The 18,630-nt window shown below is 35.7% G+C and overlaps 1 protein-coding gene across 1 annotated transcript in view; it reads right to left on the bottom strand.

Moving 5' to 3' along the window:
- RFX6 (regulatory factor X6) overlaps positions 1-15,799 on the bottom strand; it is a 56,668-nt gene extending 40,869 nt beyond the window's left edge. The window contains exons 1-4 of the mRNA XM_025383679.1: positions 15,519-15,799; positions 15,059-15,215; positions 12,173-12,296; positions 10,403-10,464 (exon numbers count right to left, since the gene is read on the bottom strand). Of these exons, the coding sequence (XP_025239464.1) occupies positions 10,403-10,464; positions 12,173-12,296; positions 15,059-15,215; positions 15,519-15,741 (566 nt within the window). The 5' untranslated portion in view covers positions 15,742-15,799. The remainder of the gene's footprint in view (positions 1-10,402; positions 10,465-12,172; positions 12,297-15,058; positions 15,216-15,518) is intronic.
- Between the last annotated feature and the right edge of the window lie 2,831 nt (positions 15,800-18,630).

Below are 18,630 nucleotides of genomic sequence, written 5' to 3'. Positions count from 1 at the left end.
CTTCTCAGGTTCTAAGGGCAGGACTGCGGCAGCAAACTTGCCTCCATTGATTCAAGGTCATTGGAGATGACGGAAAAAGGATTTTTAAACATCAAAACAACAACAGCAGCAACAAATATTATAACAAATGTTTTCAGAAAGAGTTGTTATATTTGGGAAATAATAATATATGGTGGTCAAGGCAAATGAGGATATTTTATGATTCTGAAAGACTGGGAAGATGTTTTCAAGTCCTCAATTTTCGTAGACGTATAATTATAGTCTGCTAACCTGAAAAAAGGAGCCTCGTAACTGCTCGTTTTTACGGTACAGAAAAAGAAATCCTATGGTAGATGGAAAAAAAGAACCTCTAAGGTATAATGGAACAAAGGGAGAAATGAAGGAAATAGAAAACTTAATAGAAACTTCAAAATATTGAACTGAGTTATGTCTCTAATTAAAAATGAAAAGAAAGAAGCTTACTTAAGTCATAAAGACTTTACCGAAGGAGCCATATTAATAGATATCGATAAGGGAAATATTTAAAACTGTGAAAAAAAAACAGCAGATTTAGATGATAGTCACATATATTAGTAGAATTAGTTAGAATTAGTTAATAAGCCAGAATCTGAAATAATTACTAATATTTCATTTTTTAGATTTTAGAACTAAGATACCAAAAGAAATGTTTATATATTAGAAGAAATAAATCAAGTAATGTTTGAAAACAGAGATCCATTAGAATGGAAAGATGTTGTAATTTCGTATTCTTTTTGCAAAGCTTACTGTTTGTTCATACGCTTTATAGCTTAAATTACATTTTAGCCACTTGCTAAAGCAATACATGTTAAACATTGGCTTAAAAATGCATAAGCTTCTTTTATTATAACTTCAATTTTCTTGCTTCTCAACTCTGATCCTGTTTTCAGTGTGGTAAAATGGTTTGCCATGCAGATTGAGAACAAACTACACTGTCTTCACAGGTGGTATACAAAAATCGCAAGACAAGTCAAAGGGATGACCATGAGTTCAATAAATATCAGAGTGGATACTGTGCCCTGACCACTGTGCTAGTTGTTAGGACAATGATGAACAAAACAGACATTGAAAATCTGATCAGGAATATTCATGTTTCCAAATTCTTCCCAAGTCTATGACCTCCTGATGCCTGCTGTCATGGAAAAGTGACTACACTGACCAGCACTGAGGCACATTTTACTTGCAGTTTTTAAAACCACCCGATATTCACATTTTTAAAAAATTGCTACATTTTAAGCCCAAATAAATTCTAACTAACACAGATGTGTAATTTTTTTCTTACGACTTTTTAGAATGTTTTATTATGCAACTTATTTCTTATTGTTATAAATGACTATATGATTTGGCCCCCTTATTTCTGTCCCCAGTCATTAGGACAGAATATCTTTACAAATAGAAATATTTACTTCCTCTACCTATATCCAAAATATTTATATTCCAAAAGTAACTGTTTTATATATACCTTAAAAAGGTGCTTTTTAATTAATATATGTATTTTATGTATAAGTCAAATGTAAATAACACCATAAACCCACACACAAACTGACACCTGAAGAAAATGACTTGGTCAGCTACATTCGGCTCTACAAGAGAGAAATGGCATGTCCTTTTCCTATTAGCAATACCTTAGATTTTAGAAATGTTGATGTAGCTGAGCATATTCTATCAATACAATCTTATATACATGACAGGAGATAGAGAACCAGTGAAAGAGTACACTCTTTTTTTTCCTACATGTATTCAGTGCTTACTGTGTGCTATGTGCTGAGGATTCAAAGAGAGGTGGAGGAGAGTCGGTGGAGACTCTGAGAGTCTCTGGAGGAGTTGACAGTCTTGTGAGGGAACAAATAATGCAAAGAGAGAATTGTAATACCAAATTAATATTTGCTACCATTGAAGCAGGTGATAATGAGTCATGATAGAAATAGTTACCATTTTTGAACATCTACTACATGCAAAGAATTGTATGTATACATGATCTCAAATTTTCACAGCAGCCTGCAAGTAGAGCAATATCCCCAGTCCAAAACAGACATTCAAAAATTATGTGATTTGTTTAAAAATGTTACAGGTTTGAAGGCAAAATTTAAACCCATGATTCCACAAACCATATTGCCTCCACACTCAAGATGCAAAAGATATCTCTCTTTTGTATTGCAATTTTATTTACAGTTAGAAAGTTCTAGTGAAATGTAGTTCAAATATGTCTGCCTTCACGCACACACACTCTTTATTCTTGTTTCACAGGAGTAATGTAACCATAGATAACTAACATGAATTATTAAGACCCACACCACTGATCTGGATGTTTCATATTTGATATTCCATATATAAACTCCCAGAATGTAAGCTCCCTGTAATAGGAAATTAATAAACATTTGTTAGATAAATGAATGAATAACTTGAAAAATTAAAAATAACAATGTGTCACAAAACCATAAAATTTTGCACATTAAGAGAATTCATATAATATCATATACTTAAACATATCACCACAGTTTAAAATTTGGTAGAAATTAAAGAATCTCTTATCCAACATGATATAAGGAAGTCTACTAACTCCTTTAACCCTATCACAAGTACTATATAAACCTGACCATTACTATCAGGATGACTGGCTTTTCATAAATAGCTTGCCATAGCCATGGTGTTGCCTTTGGTTTTTTTAACTCTCCATTGGGACAGCCCTTCTTCCATCAGGTCCTCGTTTCTTAATCATACTTTAAGGCATATTTTTCACACATGAAGCTTTGCTTGATATCTCAGGGAAAACTCCTGAACTCCCACAACTCCTCTCTTGGTCATTTACCCTATACAACTTTGTCCTTGTATCATTGGCATATCTCTAATGATACATGGCTTACCTCCCATACTAAACTCTAAGATTTAGAGGATGAGAATTTTATCTTTCCCTTCACTGTATTATTCATTAAAAATTACTATGAAGAAAAATCCTCACACATTTACTGGTTAAATCAATCTGTTCCTCTAGGAATTTAGAAACCAATAAAACAAATTTTCTTAAAGCTGAGTGTTTTCAATAACCACCTTCTGACACTGCATTTCCAGGTCATCAGTAACACACTGAGAGTGAACAAAAGTTGCATACCTAAACAATATATATAAAGGGCATGAAATTGGTGTACTTTGGTGGAAAGACTGTTGCTAGCAATACAAACCTCAGTATTTTGCAATGACCACTGTAATGCTTTAGCACATTTCATACCCTGTTTCTTCTGAAGCCAACAAAATAACCTTTTCCCTTTAATCTTCCTTTTAGTCTAACTAGGAACATTTTGTCATCCGAGTGATTTAGTGTCTCTGAGAACAGAGAAGAGATAATAAATGAGCAGCTTTCTGTCTTCCTAGTCACTAAAGATAAACCTCATAAAACTGGGGAGAGACAGTTCATGCAAAGTGTACATAAATTTTTCATCTCACTTGCAATATTTTATAGCATTATTTTGTGGTTAATAGACGACCCTAAAATAAATCTTGCTAGGGAGTATTTACCATCCATACTGTAATATAACAAGAAGATATGCTGGTGTATGTTAAATAAAAAGTGAGGTTTGTCTCACTGTGGAAGAAATCGTTGTTTAAATTTATGTAACACTACCTAATGCTTATCCTGTAGGTTACTCTGAATAAAGATTCCCAAACATATCACAGTTCCTTCTCCCTATATGATTATTATCCATTTCTATTAAAGAAAATATATGATAAGTGCTCAAAAAATCCTGGGGATCATTAGCTAATTTTTCCAAGAAAATGTGTCACAAAAGCAGCTTCTATGATTATCTAAGAAAAGTGTGTTCATTTATTAGCAACTTTCCTCAATCTTATGTCAAATGACAGATCTGATTTAAAATTTATGAATAAAGAAGAATAATTAATGCTTGTAGCCACATTTTAATATGAACATGTTATTAAAATATAACAGACTTTTAATATGACAAATGAAATTATTGCTGTTCTTTTTTACTACTAAAATATTTACCTCGTGCCTAATACTTTCCTTCATTTGCTGAGCAATTTGTACCTGCATCTTTATTTCTTCTTTTCCATTTCAGTCTTTATATAGAATTCCTGAAACATATGTTCCCACTGAGCTAGTAGCCCTGATGTTAGTTTACACTACACAAATGATAACTGATAAGGAAATGATGGGATTAAGCTGTTCAGGGACTTGCAATAACTTGCTACGATAAGAGCAGCTGCCATATCAGTTTTATTAACCCACTAAATCACTACTAATAAATAAGATAATAGCTTTTGTCTATCATGTCTGAAAACCAAGATTTGGTTGATCAAAGTCTACAAAAAATTAAAATGTAACTTAAAATCAAACAGTCTACCATGTGCGTAAAATCTATTTGTGGGCTCCATTATGTTCTCCCTTACTTAGCCAAGCCATTCTGAGCAAGGGTAGGATACAAGGTTTTTGCTTATCATTGTATCCGAGGGCCTAGTTAGTAACGGGACCTTCAGTAAAATGCTTATTAAACAATTAAGATGAATAGTGAAAGTTCTTTGCCAGCAGGCACCCTATTTTACAATTCTTTGCATCTCAAAAACTCTTTAGTATCACACTTTGTACATTAATGTCAGCAGGAATAGAATGATTATTCTCAATGCATTCATAACCATAAAAGATGCATGAATTATTCTTCCTTATTATACTTACAGAACTTTGTTTCGTTTTTATTTATTTAAAACCTGAATTAAAAAATATTACAGATAATAAAACCAGGTATGTATTTTTGGGATTGGTAGCAAAATTAAAGGGAAGAAAAGAAGAAACATGAATGTAAAGTCAGTTTTTATCTTGGTATTGGGAATGTAGAGTGTCCACTGTAGGGGTTGCTGGTTTTCTTGGCTGGCAGGGGATGGTAAGTGTGAAGGAACTGGAGAGAGAGCTGAGCTGCTAATCTGCCTGCAAATTGACTGGCTTTGTCCCTAAAGCACTCTTGTTAGGTGCCCTAGAGTGAGGCTTCCTGAGCCCTCATGTTCATCTTCAGAGATTTTTTTTCCATAACCATCAGAGCAGCGGCCTCCCATGTGGAACATTGAACTTGCCACTGAAAACAAATTCTTCCATTTTTAATTGTTCCTAATTTTGACAGTGGATGAAATCTGGGCCTACATAGTGATCCTGTGTGTTTAGATTTTTTTGTTTTATTATTTTTTTATTTTTGTTTTGTTTTGTTTTGAGATGGAGTCTCTCTCTGTCTCCAGGCTGGAGTGCAGTGGTGCGACCTCAGCTCACTGCAACCTCCGCCTCTCAGGTTCAAGCGATTCTCCTGCCTCAGCTTCCTGAGTAGCTGGGACTACAGGTGCGCACCACCACACCCAGCTAATTTTTATATTTTTAGTAGAGACAGGATTTCACCATGTTGGCCAGGCTGGTATTAATCTCTTGACTTCATGATCCTCCTGCCTCGGCTCCCAAAGTGCTGGGATTACAGGAGTGAGCCACCACATCTGGCCTATTTTTTTGTTTTAGTATACCTGTTTTAAATATTTTATCTCTTCCATTCAATTGAATAAATTTTGGGCTCATTTTATACAGTCAAACTTTTTCATCTTTCATTTTTAGTGAGGGAAAGAAGTAGCACACGCACAAATGTGAGAGTTGTGAAGACATTACTGTAATTAATAGCCAGTTATTTCAAAACTTAGGAAAATAGAACTTGAAAATAGACACCACCTTCATTCATGATTTTTAGGCCCTACTAATTGTCTCTTTGTCACATAGATTAGTGTTTTCCAAACTTTGGGTTTTACATAGGGACCAGTAAAATTTGGAGAGTGACATTGCTTCATGAACCTCAAAGACATCTAAGAACAATTTTTGAAAAGGAGGTGCTATCTCATGCCCAGAGTACAGGAGAACCTTTCGAGTCAATCATAATCTAAAATAAATTCTGTCTAATAGTCCCCAGTGAGATGACTGGACATACTCTAGCTATCCTATAATAATTTGGCACAAATTGAAAACTCATTTTTTAAGTAATCATCATCAGAACAGTTTCACAATGTTTGTATATGTTAGTATGCAATCCAAGGAAGTTAAAATAAATATCACATTTATTTATATTTTTTAAATAATTCAATAAATGTTTAGTAATACTATGCTAAAAGTATTGTATTAAACACTACAATAACAATAAAATACATTTTGCAAAATTACTAGTAAAATTTGGAGAAATTATGATTCCCTGATTTTCTAAGGTATACTTACTTTATATTTCTGTCTTTCATTCAATTGTTTGTATTTCCATAGACATAAAAATATTTTTTATAAAATGTAAGTTTATGAAATAATAAACAGCCATTAGAAATGTTTCCAAAGATAATATGTAACAGAGAAATGTTTAGAACTAACATTAAAAGGCAGAAAATAAAATTGTGTTTGTGCTACAAATTTGCTGTTAGATAAAACACAAACACCTCTAAATTAAATGCCTTATGATTGTGGCATGGTTAAGTGTTTGTTCTCTGAAGAAGAATCTAATGTATTAATAAAGTTTAAGAACTGTTAGATCTGTAAAAAAAAAAAAAAAAAAAAACTTATATGTCAGAAATCATTCAATTAAACAATTATTTGTTGATACGATTGATATTGGAAAAAAAGTAGTAGGTTTCCCAACTTTTACTAGTAGATAAAACATAAACTTTAGAATCAGGTAAACTTTTATTCAAATGCCAATACTGTTATTGTGTATTATCTGTGTGGCCTTGGGCAAGCCAGTAACTTTTGAAATGCAATTTCCTTATTTGTAATACAGGAATTCCTACCTTCTATCATTATTGCAAGGATTAGAGATGAGTGCATGTATCTGTGTGTGTGTGTAGTACTCAATAAATAATAACTTTTAATTGTATTGCAGATTGTTTTATATTGAGTCATTAATTTTTTATTATTAAGGATAGTGGGGTTCAAAGTATATTCACTCCTATGTTCATTCCTATACTTTATCTCATTTAACTCTCACAACAATCCTATAAGATATTGCATATCCACTTTACTGGTGAAAAGCTGAATAATCCTACAATAAATCACCAGCTGGAAAGCTGGTGTCACACAGCTATACATGGAAACATCAGCTTCATGTTTAAAGTTGTCCAACTTTAAAGCCTATGTCCCTAACCATTAGGCTATACTGCCTTTTGATATTCTATCTTCCAAGATAAAAGCTAAGCATATTTCTTGGAAATAAAGGCAGAAACATACCTAGCTAAGAATAATTATATCAAAAAAATTACTATTTACAAGATACACAAACTACATTTTGCTATATTTTTTACCATTTGTAGTTTAAATATGGAAAATTAATTTTTCTCTATGATATAAAGATATCAAAAAAGTCATGTCACAAAAATCAAATGGCATATCAGCCCAGCAGAAAAAAAATTCAAATTGTTAATGCCTTGCTGTTGGGCACACCTATGGCTCTTGGATTCGAATAAATTGCCCAAAGTCACCCCATGTTGTTACATCAACCTAAGTACTAGAGCCCCACTGTAACACAAAGGACAGGGTTAATGATTCATCCCTAATCCTAAAGGCTCCTTCTAGGATTAATTGACTTTCCCTGCAGCCTGCCAGCCCACCCTCTTGTAGATCCTGTCAAGAGGGTTTCTCTTCATTGCTTTGCCTCTTTCCACCTATCTATTTACTTTAAACACTATCTGATCTTTCCCCAACCTACACAATTCAGTAGGAATCAAATTCAGTAGACACTAGTCAGTTAAACTGATCAAACTTTGAAATAAAGTTGACTTGGTTAGAAGGAAGGGACCCAATTTTGCCTTTTTGAATCTGGCATTTTATTTCCTCTTTCCAGGCCACAATAATGTTAACATTAATTGCAATCAATTAAATAAGTATTAATTGGTAATCTGTCATGTATTGGCCTACAGAAAGAATATAAAAGTGAATGAGACAAAGTTTCTGTCCTCAAAATATGTATTATCTGTTTAGAGGAGGAGATAAGTTAATTTCACATTAAGATAGGTACCAACAAACTGCCATAGGGTGCAGAGAAGGAGCCTACAATAAATCAATGGACTAAGAAAAGATCTAAAGGAAGAAGTTCAAGAGACATTCTTTCAAATGGGTAAAATTTCAACACACATATAGGGGAAAAGACATTCTCCAGGGGAAGACAGCATAAACTTAAACAAAAGACTGACAGCTGGAGTGAATCAAAGGTTACTGGGATGATTGTTTGGTGAGTACATAGGCTACATGCTAGAAAGTGAGAAATAGGTGATATAGTAAAATGAACTTGGACTAAATCCTGATGGACCTTGAATGTCAAGTTGAGGAAAGTTTGTCATGAATAATACAAATTATGAGCCAGCAGAGGTTTTGAACATAGAAGAGATATGATTGGATCTAAACTTTAAAAGGTCAGTTTGGAAAAATTGCATGAATGGACAAGAAAGACAGAGCCAAGGCCAGGCTATGAAAGTAGCAATGAGGAGAGGCATATTCAAAAGAATTCAAAAAGTAGGACCTATTTTTTGGCAAGTGTCTAAAGCTGACTATCCAATAAAGCAATAAAGCCACTGGCCATATGTGGGTGTAAGCACAGGAAATGTGGCTAGTCTAAAGTGAGATGTGATGTAAGTGTAAAATATACACTAGATTTCAAAAACGTAGTACAGAAGGAAGAATGTAAAATATCCGATTAATGATTTTTATGTTGATTCCATAGTGAGACAATAATGTTTTGAATAAATTGGATTACATAAAACATTAAAATTAACTTTGCTTTTTCCTTTTTACTTTTTAAATGTGGTTTCCAGAATTTTTTGAATTGAATATGTGGCCACATTATACTTTCATTTGTCAGTGTTGGATGTGATGTCAGGGCAGAAGGAGGCAGTGGACAAGCTAGAAAAAGAGCAGTAGAAGACAGAAGAGGGCCTGGATAATATTATGACAGAGAAGCTATAGAAGTAGTTTTCTGTATTTATTTATTTTAAGAGGGCATTATCAGTTGGTTCAAATGCTAGGCAGGAGCCAAGGAAGATGGGTGACAGTAAAAACCAGCCATTGGATTTTTGCCCAGGTAGAGAAACGGACTAGGTCAGAGGGATGTGATCAGTGGTAAGGGAAGCAACAATTCAAAGGGGGAAATACTAGAGCAATCATGAAGGTTGGAACTTTTTTCTTTCTCAGCATAAAGGAGATCTGGACATGCTTATAGGCAGAAGGAAAGGAGAAACTGAAAACACAGCACACAGAGAAAATAGCTGTTGAATAAGAAACTGTACCTGGGGGTTCTCCAGAGACTGCCACAACACAGAGGAAAATTTAAAGATAACGTGTGACAGCTTATTTTATGTTTCTATTTACATTAAGAGATGACCAAACAGGTCATTTGTGCATGTCATTTGTCTTGAAGAGAAAAGAAGGAGATATCAAGAAATTATTTTCTGGGAAAGAAAACTAGAGGAAGAACCTAAAGCATGCTAAGGCACTTCCTTCCAACTCGAAGCTCTTTAACCCCTGGTGTGGGCCTTGCTGTTTGGGAGCCTTGTGGAATCTGCTTGGTTCACTATAGTTAGTCTCATACATTCCTCCTTCGTGACACTGGTGCCTTCAGTAATGACTTCAAGATTATGAAAATGTGTCTTTATAGCAGCATGATTTATAATCCTTTGGGTATATACCCAGTAATGGGATGGCTGGGTCATATGGTACTTATCCTTTGTAGGGACATGGATGCAGCTGGAAACCATCATTCTCAGTAAACTATCGCAAGAACAGAAAACCAAACATCGTATGTTCTCACTCATAGGTGGGAACTGAACAATGAGATCACTTGGACTCGGGAAGGGGAACATCACACACCGGGGCCTATCATGGGGGTGGGGGGGAGGGATTGCATTGGGAGTTATACCTGATGTAAATGAGGAGTTGATGGGTGCTGACGAGTTGATGGGTGCAGCACACCAACATGGCACAAGTATACATATGTAACAAACCTGCACGTTATGCACGTGTACCCTAGAACTTAAAGTATAATAATAATAATAAATAAATAAATAAAAATAATAATAAAATTTTATTTCATAGTTGGAAAAAAAATAAAATTAGAAATGAAATTTAAAAAATTATGAAAATGACTCATTTAAATTATTTCAGCCGAAATAATAATATATTATGATTTTCATATGTAAAATTTGCCTTTTAAACATTATTCTAAAATCTACTTTTTTTTTTTTTAGTTCTCACAGTTGATAAAAGTCTGTTTCATCAGGAGAATACCTGGTTCTCTTTGTACTGACAAAGACAATACTTATTTTACATTTATGTCAATCTTCATGCACAAGAGCCGAATCTGACATATGTTCATTAGTATCTTACTTTGAATGGCCTCTTGTTCCAAGCCGCCTTGTTGTTAGGAGGGGAAACTTCTGGCGAATTGTCTAAAAAGAAAAACGATTACTTTAGGTTTTAGAAAGTATACGGTTCTAATGCAAGCCACTCATAGCCAATTACTTGGGGAAAGTAAATGTTGACCTCTGAATGAACTGTGAGTGAATACTTAGTCTGGAAAAAGTAATAACTTACACACATTGATAAGCAATACATCAGCAGAGGCAGGGAGGTACTTTTTTTATTGAAGTGCTCTACTGACCTTGTCTCGATTTCCAAGGCAGATGATACTAATATCTGCTTTTGCTTGATGGTACTACCAAAGCAATTATTACTTTATTTATGTATGGAGTGAGAAGATTTGGGTCTCTTCATATAATTCCATACAGAGATGTACCCAGAATTTAAAATCTATCCCCAACCCAAAAGGACATATAAAACTTTCTCTGCCTTACTGTATCTCCCTTGTAATGTTATAAAATTTTTGTTTTGTATGTTCCTTTCTCTAAATTTGCTAAAATTAGGATCTGATTAAAAATTGTTTAAAAGTCTTCTACAGAAAACCATTTTAACCTCAATATTTGAAGATCCATACATGAACTTTAGAGAGCTCCATGGCAAACTATGTATGTGTTAATTTATTGGAGTCTGGGTCTATAGTTTTACCAGGTTTTCAAGGTGCTTCATGACTGCCAAACAGTTAAGAATTATTCCCATAAGGTGGACTCACAAAATGGTAATGTTAATACAGATATTAGAAGTTGTCTTATCCAAACTCCTCGTTTAATAGAATGAGTAAACAGAATTTTAAAGAGATTAAGCGCTTTTCAGAAGGTCTCACAATAAATTAGTCCAGTCTAGGCTAGAACCTAGATTACCTCATCACAATGTATAATATCACACTCGCTCTGTAATAAATAGGTTAAAATAAACTATTATTTTTTTAAATGAGAAGCTGAACCATAGTATTCATTATTTTCTGGACAATGAGTCCCTCTACAGGTTAGAATCTGGATTTCAATTTGTAAAAGACAATATTTGAGACCCAAGCTTCCTAAAGTTTTTCTGGGATATCCTAGGTTCTCAAACACAGTATGACACGAATCTTAAAGAACAAGGCTTTCTTAAGAGATTGATATTAATTCTCAAAATGATGTCTCTCTCCTCTCTCTCTCTCTCTCCATATATATATATATATAAGCATAGTAATGTCAGTTATACAGATTCCCATCCTAACCATACTGGTTGGGTAGAAAGAAATATTTTTAAATGAGAGAATTCTAACCCATCCCATCATAAAATCTTGGGGCTCGGGATGTAAATATAGAAATGGAGAATTAGGAGAACTTTTAATACATTTTAAAACCTATTTAAAAACTCATATATTGGGACTAGCTAAATAAGGATAACCACTAACCACTAATTGCATTAGCAAGAGACTTGTCACTTCCATTTAATTTTGCTTCTTAACACAGGCCACTATACACTTTAATGCATCCCTCTTTGAAGGGAAATGCTGCTGCTTAAACGAAGCTTGACTTAAATTCACATTAGATCTTCTAATAGTTAGGGTTCTAATATTCAAAATCAAGTTATAAACATATAGCAATCCCAAACAGAGTCCTTAAGACAGTTTCTGCCTGCAAAACAAATGTCTCAATATTCTCTAAGAGAACTTGCACAGATGAATTTGTTTTCATGCTATCTGCCTGACATGACTTTAGTTGTAAGTCACTATAGCCAATATGTGTCGTTTACCTTTCCAAAGGTGGCCGCACAGGCTGGCTCTAATTTCTCTTTCCTACAGAAATCTAAGTAGTGTGCATAAAGAATGCACCGTGGTAAGCAAACTCCTTCACATACAATGTAATTCTCTTCAAGCCTAAGAAAAAGGAACAAAAATTAGGTCAAATATTTTATTTCTTTTTCCTTCAAATTTCTCATTGACTTATTACCCATTCTGAATATGGACTCTATACAAATGAGGTAATGAGTAGACATAAGTAGACTTCCTTTTATTCTGGATTTTTTTAAATCAAATTATAAGGATTAATGTTAGAAGTACAAAAATCCCAGTGAAAAATCTGCTAGTACAGTTAAAATATCATGGCCAACATAAAACCATGCCTGGTCCACATCACAAATATTAGGTCTTCTATATAAACCTCATGGTTCATCATGATTTGCTCTGTGACATATAAATATGAATGGTGAAATTGAAGATGATGGGTACTTTTAAAAACATTCTTAGTACTAAAGGGCTGCCAAGCTTCAGGCTGGCAAATGCTAACATTCTCTCACTTTCATTCAAAACCTAGTTCTGAGCCCTGAATAATTAGGGAAGGACAATGATGCATTTACTTGCAAAACACAGGAGAATCAACCATTTTACTTAAGTCTCAAATGACATTGATGTATTTCTATTCCTATACTTTTTACTACTGTGATCAGTACTATAATTATCTAAAACATCTTATACACTTAAAAGATAATGTAATTCTCTATGGATATCTCCAAACATAATATATACACCTTCAACTTTATATTATAAAAATAACTATATAACCTTTGAAAATTTGGAGTAATTCCATTTAATTTGCAACTAAGCATAACTTATATAAATGTAATAAATACATATTTGTGTTACAACTTTCTAAACAGCAATGTACAAATTAAACTTTTAGATTCCATTCCCAGTTTTCCTAACAGTTCAGTAGGTGATTTTGACTAAAATTTACTTATACCAATTTTATGTATAGTAAGATAATATTTATTATAATGCAGAAATGATGCAATATAGAGTCTGCAGATTAAAATTGGATGAACCCCTTCAAAGACTTGATTTAAAATATCCTAATGTATACAAGATAAAGGCTAAAGAAAGGATTCCCTGAACAGGTAAAATATCAGTCACCCATTTTTTTTAATGAAGAACAAAAAAAAAAACCAAAACCTAAGATCTAGTGTTTCAAAATATGAAATCAATATATGTACATAAAATCAGATGACATACTAGTTGATAGAGAAAACTGGAATTAATCAGCCAGCTTTTTCACTTTGATTTTCAGTTCCAGTTTTTAACAGCCCTGAAATAATCTATAACCTTAAAAAAATTCTCAAAATATGAGTAACTCACTTTTTAAAAATGTATAATATTCATTTTTAGAACAGAATGTGAAAAATTCAAACAAAAATGATGTGTGATAATTTCAAAACTTTGAAAACTTTTATGAGAAATGTTTACCTATTTAAAAATTATATTTTAATTACATGTACACAATGTTCACATTTCATCTTGCTATTTTGAGATTGTTGTAGTAGGCATTGTCCTTGTCTTCAAAATATTGAATCGTCCTAGACATAAGTATGATGTTCATCTGGGGTACAACTTTTTCTTTGATCTTAACTTATACATATTTATGTATACATTTATTCATAAAAGAAACATGTATATTTCCACACACTCAATTTAAATGGAAAAAATGAGAGTTATCATTCAAAACAGCTCAATAATATATCTGAAACCAAAATGCTTTTGCCCCAGTTATCCTGCTGCAAATAGCTGTATCCTAAATATCCCTGATATTTAACTCAATTACTTAACAGCTCTAGTATATTCATAACTAGTAAACACGACGTCAACTTCAATAGTTAAACTCCAACTTTAGATGAATACTTGGCTTATATTTCAAATATTTGAAAGGGTTCAAGCATATAATCACAAAAAACTACTATATGTAAATTGTAATTTAATCTTTAAATAATAAAAATAAAATTTACTAGTTCTTTATATTCTATTTTTCTAAGGCTCCTTAGGTCATACTCCATATAAAATTAGGTTATGTAACTAATCAGTAAATATGTAATCCTTTTTATTAGTTTGTTTTTTACATGGAATTTGTGAGGAAATGTATGCTCCTATTTCTTCCTACTATGTAGGGAAGTTTAATATAATGTTTTTACTTTAGAGCCCTCTTTCTTTTAGATAGATATTACAAAATGTTCACTCTATGTGGAAATCCTACTGATAAATTCTTGGTTTTAAAATATTTTCCACAAAACCAATTTGTAATATTTTATTATAATAAATTATATATGACAGATGCTATAAAAATAGTTGAACATCTATTTAAATTAGTAGTGATATCTTAAGCGATTTTTCTATGTCTTCTACTTCAAACAGATTTCATCTTATAGAGTATACACTATTTTTAATTTGCCCTCTTATGAATAAAGGCAGTGTCAAGATCCTTCCTCGTTTTAAGTTGTTTTTAAGAATCATATTTTATAAACTCAAAAACTATCAAATAACACACGTGTAAGGACTGAACTGATTGCATTTAAGCCAATAAATCATAAAAAACGTTCATTAATGCTTACATTTGAAGAAAATATGGTTTTAGTCAATAAGGAACAACGTAATGTGGTTTTTATTTGTAATGCAAATCCTTCATCAGTACTCGTATAAGTCTCTATACTAAAAATTCAGTGAAAAAAAAAAAATCTGGGTTAAATTCTAATTGGTTTTTTAAACTTTCCCAAAAAGTTTGAGGAAGAAGTAAATTGTGAAAAACAAAGATCCTGAAGACGCTAGCTGTTCAAACGTCAACAGGTGCTTCAGTGTACCCTGCGGGCGAGTCTCACCACTGCAGCGTGAGCTGTGTCTGCTTCTTTTTATCCTTCACAATCTGCGTGATGGTTTTCTTCTGAGACAGGTATTGATCGGCTGCTTTGGTTTTGCTGTCGTGGTTGTCGGCATCCTCTTCTTCAGAGGAAAAGTTACCATTGTTTAAGTGCATTTCTGATTGCCAGTTGAAGGGATGATAAAGAAAAACAGAATATAAAATCAACTAAGTAGCCTCTAAGTGTACCTTAACTTCAAAGCAGTAGCCTACTGGGTTGGTGGCGGAGGGGAGGAAAGGGGAGTTATGCAAAATCTCTTAGAGTTGACAGTCTCTACTTGACATTTTACTGAGGAAATACAAAGATTTGGACAGAACATTCTACCTCTGCCTTATGTTGGGGATGCGTTATTATTATTGGGTGCCCTTCTTAGAATACGTTCTCGTCCCCTTCCCAGCTCCGGATGCGGCAGAGCACTCACCTGATTTCACTGCCCCCGGCAGCTCCGGGTCTTCGCCTTTCTCCCCGCCGCCCTGCTCGCCCCCGGGTTGCGCTTCGACCGCCAGGTACACTCTTTCTTCCGGATAGACTAGCAAGCCCTTGCCCAGGAGCTGCACACAGCAGTCTTCCTGGATCCCCGGGGACAGTTGGGGTGCAGGCTGCGCCTGCAGGAAGGTGTCTTCCAGCTCCGGGACCTTGGCCATCCTCCTGGCCGCCCAACACCTCCGCGCGCGCCGCTCGGCGGGTTCCCCAGCGGTGCCCCAGCCCGGGGCGGGGCGGGGCGGGGCTGGGACCGAGGGCCTCAGGGGCGGGGAAGGAGGCCGCAAGCTCCGGAGTGCCCTGGCTCAGCGGAGAGGGGACGCCGCGCACAGGTACAGCCTAGACCGCTCGGGGGCCGCGGTGGGCCGCGGTGGGACTGCGTTTCTCCACCTGTCTGCGGTCCGGGCTGATGCTCCCTCCGAACTCACTTTTTCACCTGCGCCGGTCACGCCCTGGACGCCCACAGCTTCCCCCTCCCTCCAGGTCTCTCAACCTGGGCTGGTCGGAGGACCGTTTTCACACTCAGAGCTCGCAGACAGATCCTGGGAAGGCTCACTCTCTTCTGCAGGGAAAGTCCAGCAGTAACTGGGCCCATCCCTACTTTCAAGGTACACTATTGGGGCACCCGGCCGCGCAGCCTGGACTCTGCACCCCCGAAACAGGGAAAAAGTATTCCGGAGTACCGCTCAGTCTTTGCACAGCAGGAGCCGGGCTTTTTATTCCGGAAACCTTCCGAGGGATTGGTGAGGGCTCTTCTCAGCGTTTGAGGACAGATCCCATCTCATCACGCACCCTCTGCTTGAGGACGCACAGTGGCCCGCACTCCTGGGTCTCCCAGCCCTGGAGGATCTGGCCTCAACCCCGAGGAAAGATTCTTTCTCTCCCGTTTACCTTTATTTTGTAATTTAAACGCGTCCCTGACGATTACTCATGTCATATCTAGCAGTAGGGCAACAGAAGTTTGTTTAAGTGAAAAATGAAATTGCGACAATCTTCCAACCCAAAATGGCAATCTCATGGGGGCAAATTATAATCTGTGCTCTCTTTAGGTGGGAGCGGTCAGTGCAGACTTGGGGTTGGTGTTACCTGACTGCCAGATCATCTTCCTTTCCTTCCACCCTCTGTTCTTTTGACAAATACGCCCGGAGTCTTTATATGCCCAGTGCTCTCCGAGAAAAGCAAGGATTCTGCTTTGACTCACATTGCTTCATCACAACCTACAGCCTGTCGTCCTCTCTTGCAGCACTAGAGACAGAAATCAACCTTCGACTTTGACAATATTAAACTGCATTACATTGAAATTTAACATAGGACATACAAAGTGGGATCCAAGGTGGTGGGTGACTGAAGGGTGAGTTATGGGAAGGAGCGATGCAGTCTAAGTAATACAGCAAAAGCAGCTAAGCTTATGAGTGGATTTGAATCTCCCCCATTTTTAGTACCACTTGTTGGGAAAGGCAGCAACTCTTTGTCAAAGGTTTTCACCTTACCTGGTACCTCCAGCAGCTAGATCCAGGATGGGGCTACTCACCCCTCCACCCTCCTAAAACTCCTAAAGAGGATATACCCCTCCACTGCCTCAGGACAACTTTGCCAGTTTTCTCTACCCAGTCCTCTGAAAGCCTCAGAGCCTGCTCAGGCCAGAGGGCTTAACTGTACAGTACTAAAGTTTAGAATATTGCCTCTTTACAGAGATACCCTCAGATTCATTCTGTAAAGGGAGTCCTAGTGATTAACTGCGTCTACTTATATGAAATGATAAGAAGAAAAATGTTCAGGAAAATTACTGGAATTTTTTTTTTAAATACTGACCACATGATAACGTGTTTGTGTGTGTGTGTGTGTGCAAGTCACACAGACACTACGTGAAAATCTGGCAATTATCCAATTGAACAGATCAATGGAAACAAAAACCACGATCACTTAAGGCCGTAAGTAAACTTTTTGCCTTAATTTTAAGTAAATCTGTTTGCCTAACAAAATGATGTGAAAGTTATTTGTGCTTCTATTCAAAAATAGGAAGTCTAAATAGGCCTATAGCAAGTAAATAAATTTAATCAGTAATCAAAAAACTTCCAACATAAAAAAAGCCCAGGATGAGATATCTTCATGAGTGATTTATACCAAATGTTTTGTTTTGTTTTTTGTTTTTTGTGTTTTTTTGAGATGGAGTCTCGCTCTGTCGCCCAGGCTGGAGTGCAGTGACCGGATTTCAGCTCACTGCAAGCTCCGCCTCCCGGGTTTACGCCATTCTCCTGCCTCAGCCTCCCGAGTAGGTGGGACTAGTAGAGACGGGGTTTCACCGTGTTAGCCAGGATGGTCTTGATCTCCTGACCTCGTGATCCGCCCGTCTCGGCCTCCCAAAGTGCTGGGATTACAGGCTTGAGCCACCGCGCCCGGCTATACCAAATGTTTAAAGAAGAATCAATGCCATCCTTCTCAAATGTATGGTATGTGGTGAAAGCAGAGGATGGGGAAAAGCTGTCAATATCCTAATTTGCTGTTTGTAATTATTATAACAAATCTGAGCTCATGAGACTACTGTTTTAGAAAAGCATTAGTGGTAAACACCTCATAAAGTCCTAGGCAAGAAAATAGATAAAAATGGAGAATGATCTTTTAAAATAGTGATTTGTAAGATTTTTATGTTTTATATACTCTTTAAAAAAATTTTGTAAGCTATCAACTGTCTCCCAGGGGCAAAACTGCCCGTGAATACAATAATGAACAAAATTCTGCTTACAGTTTGACAGAATGTAAGTAAAAAATACCTGAAAAAGTTTATTCTGTTTTAAGGGGAAAAAACACACATGATGTCTGAAAGAGAAGATTGTTTGAAGTTCCCAAATTACAGTGTCTTCATGACTGGAGGCACAAGAGTAAAGGGAAAAGGAAAAGGAATTTGGAGGCAGGTACATTTGCACTCATTCTCTTTGTGCTTCTGGACATTTGACCTTTCTGTGCCTATTTCCTTCTCTCAAAATTGGAAAAAATAGTACATATCTATAGTAGATTTTGTGGGTGTTCTGCTCAGATCCCCTTGGATTTCTTCC

This window comes from Theropithecus gelada, chromosome 4, assembly GCF_003255815.1.
Source record: "Theropithecus gelada isolate Dixy chromosome 4, Tgel_1.0, whole genome shotgun sequence".
Taxonomy (NCBI): domain Eukaryota; kingdom Metazoa; phylum Chordata; class Mammalia; order Primates; family Cercopithecidae; genus Theropithecus; species Theropithecus gelada.
This window is presented reverse-complemented; position numbering and strand designations above follow the sequence as displayed.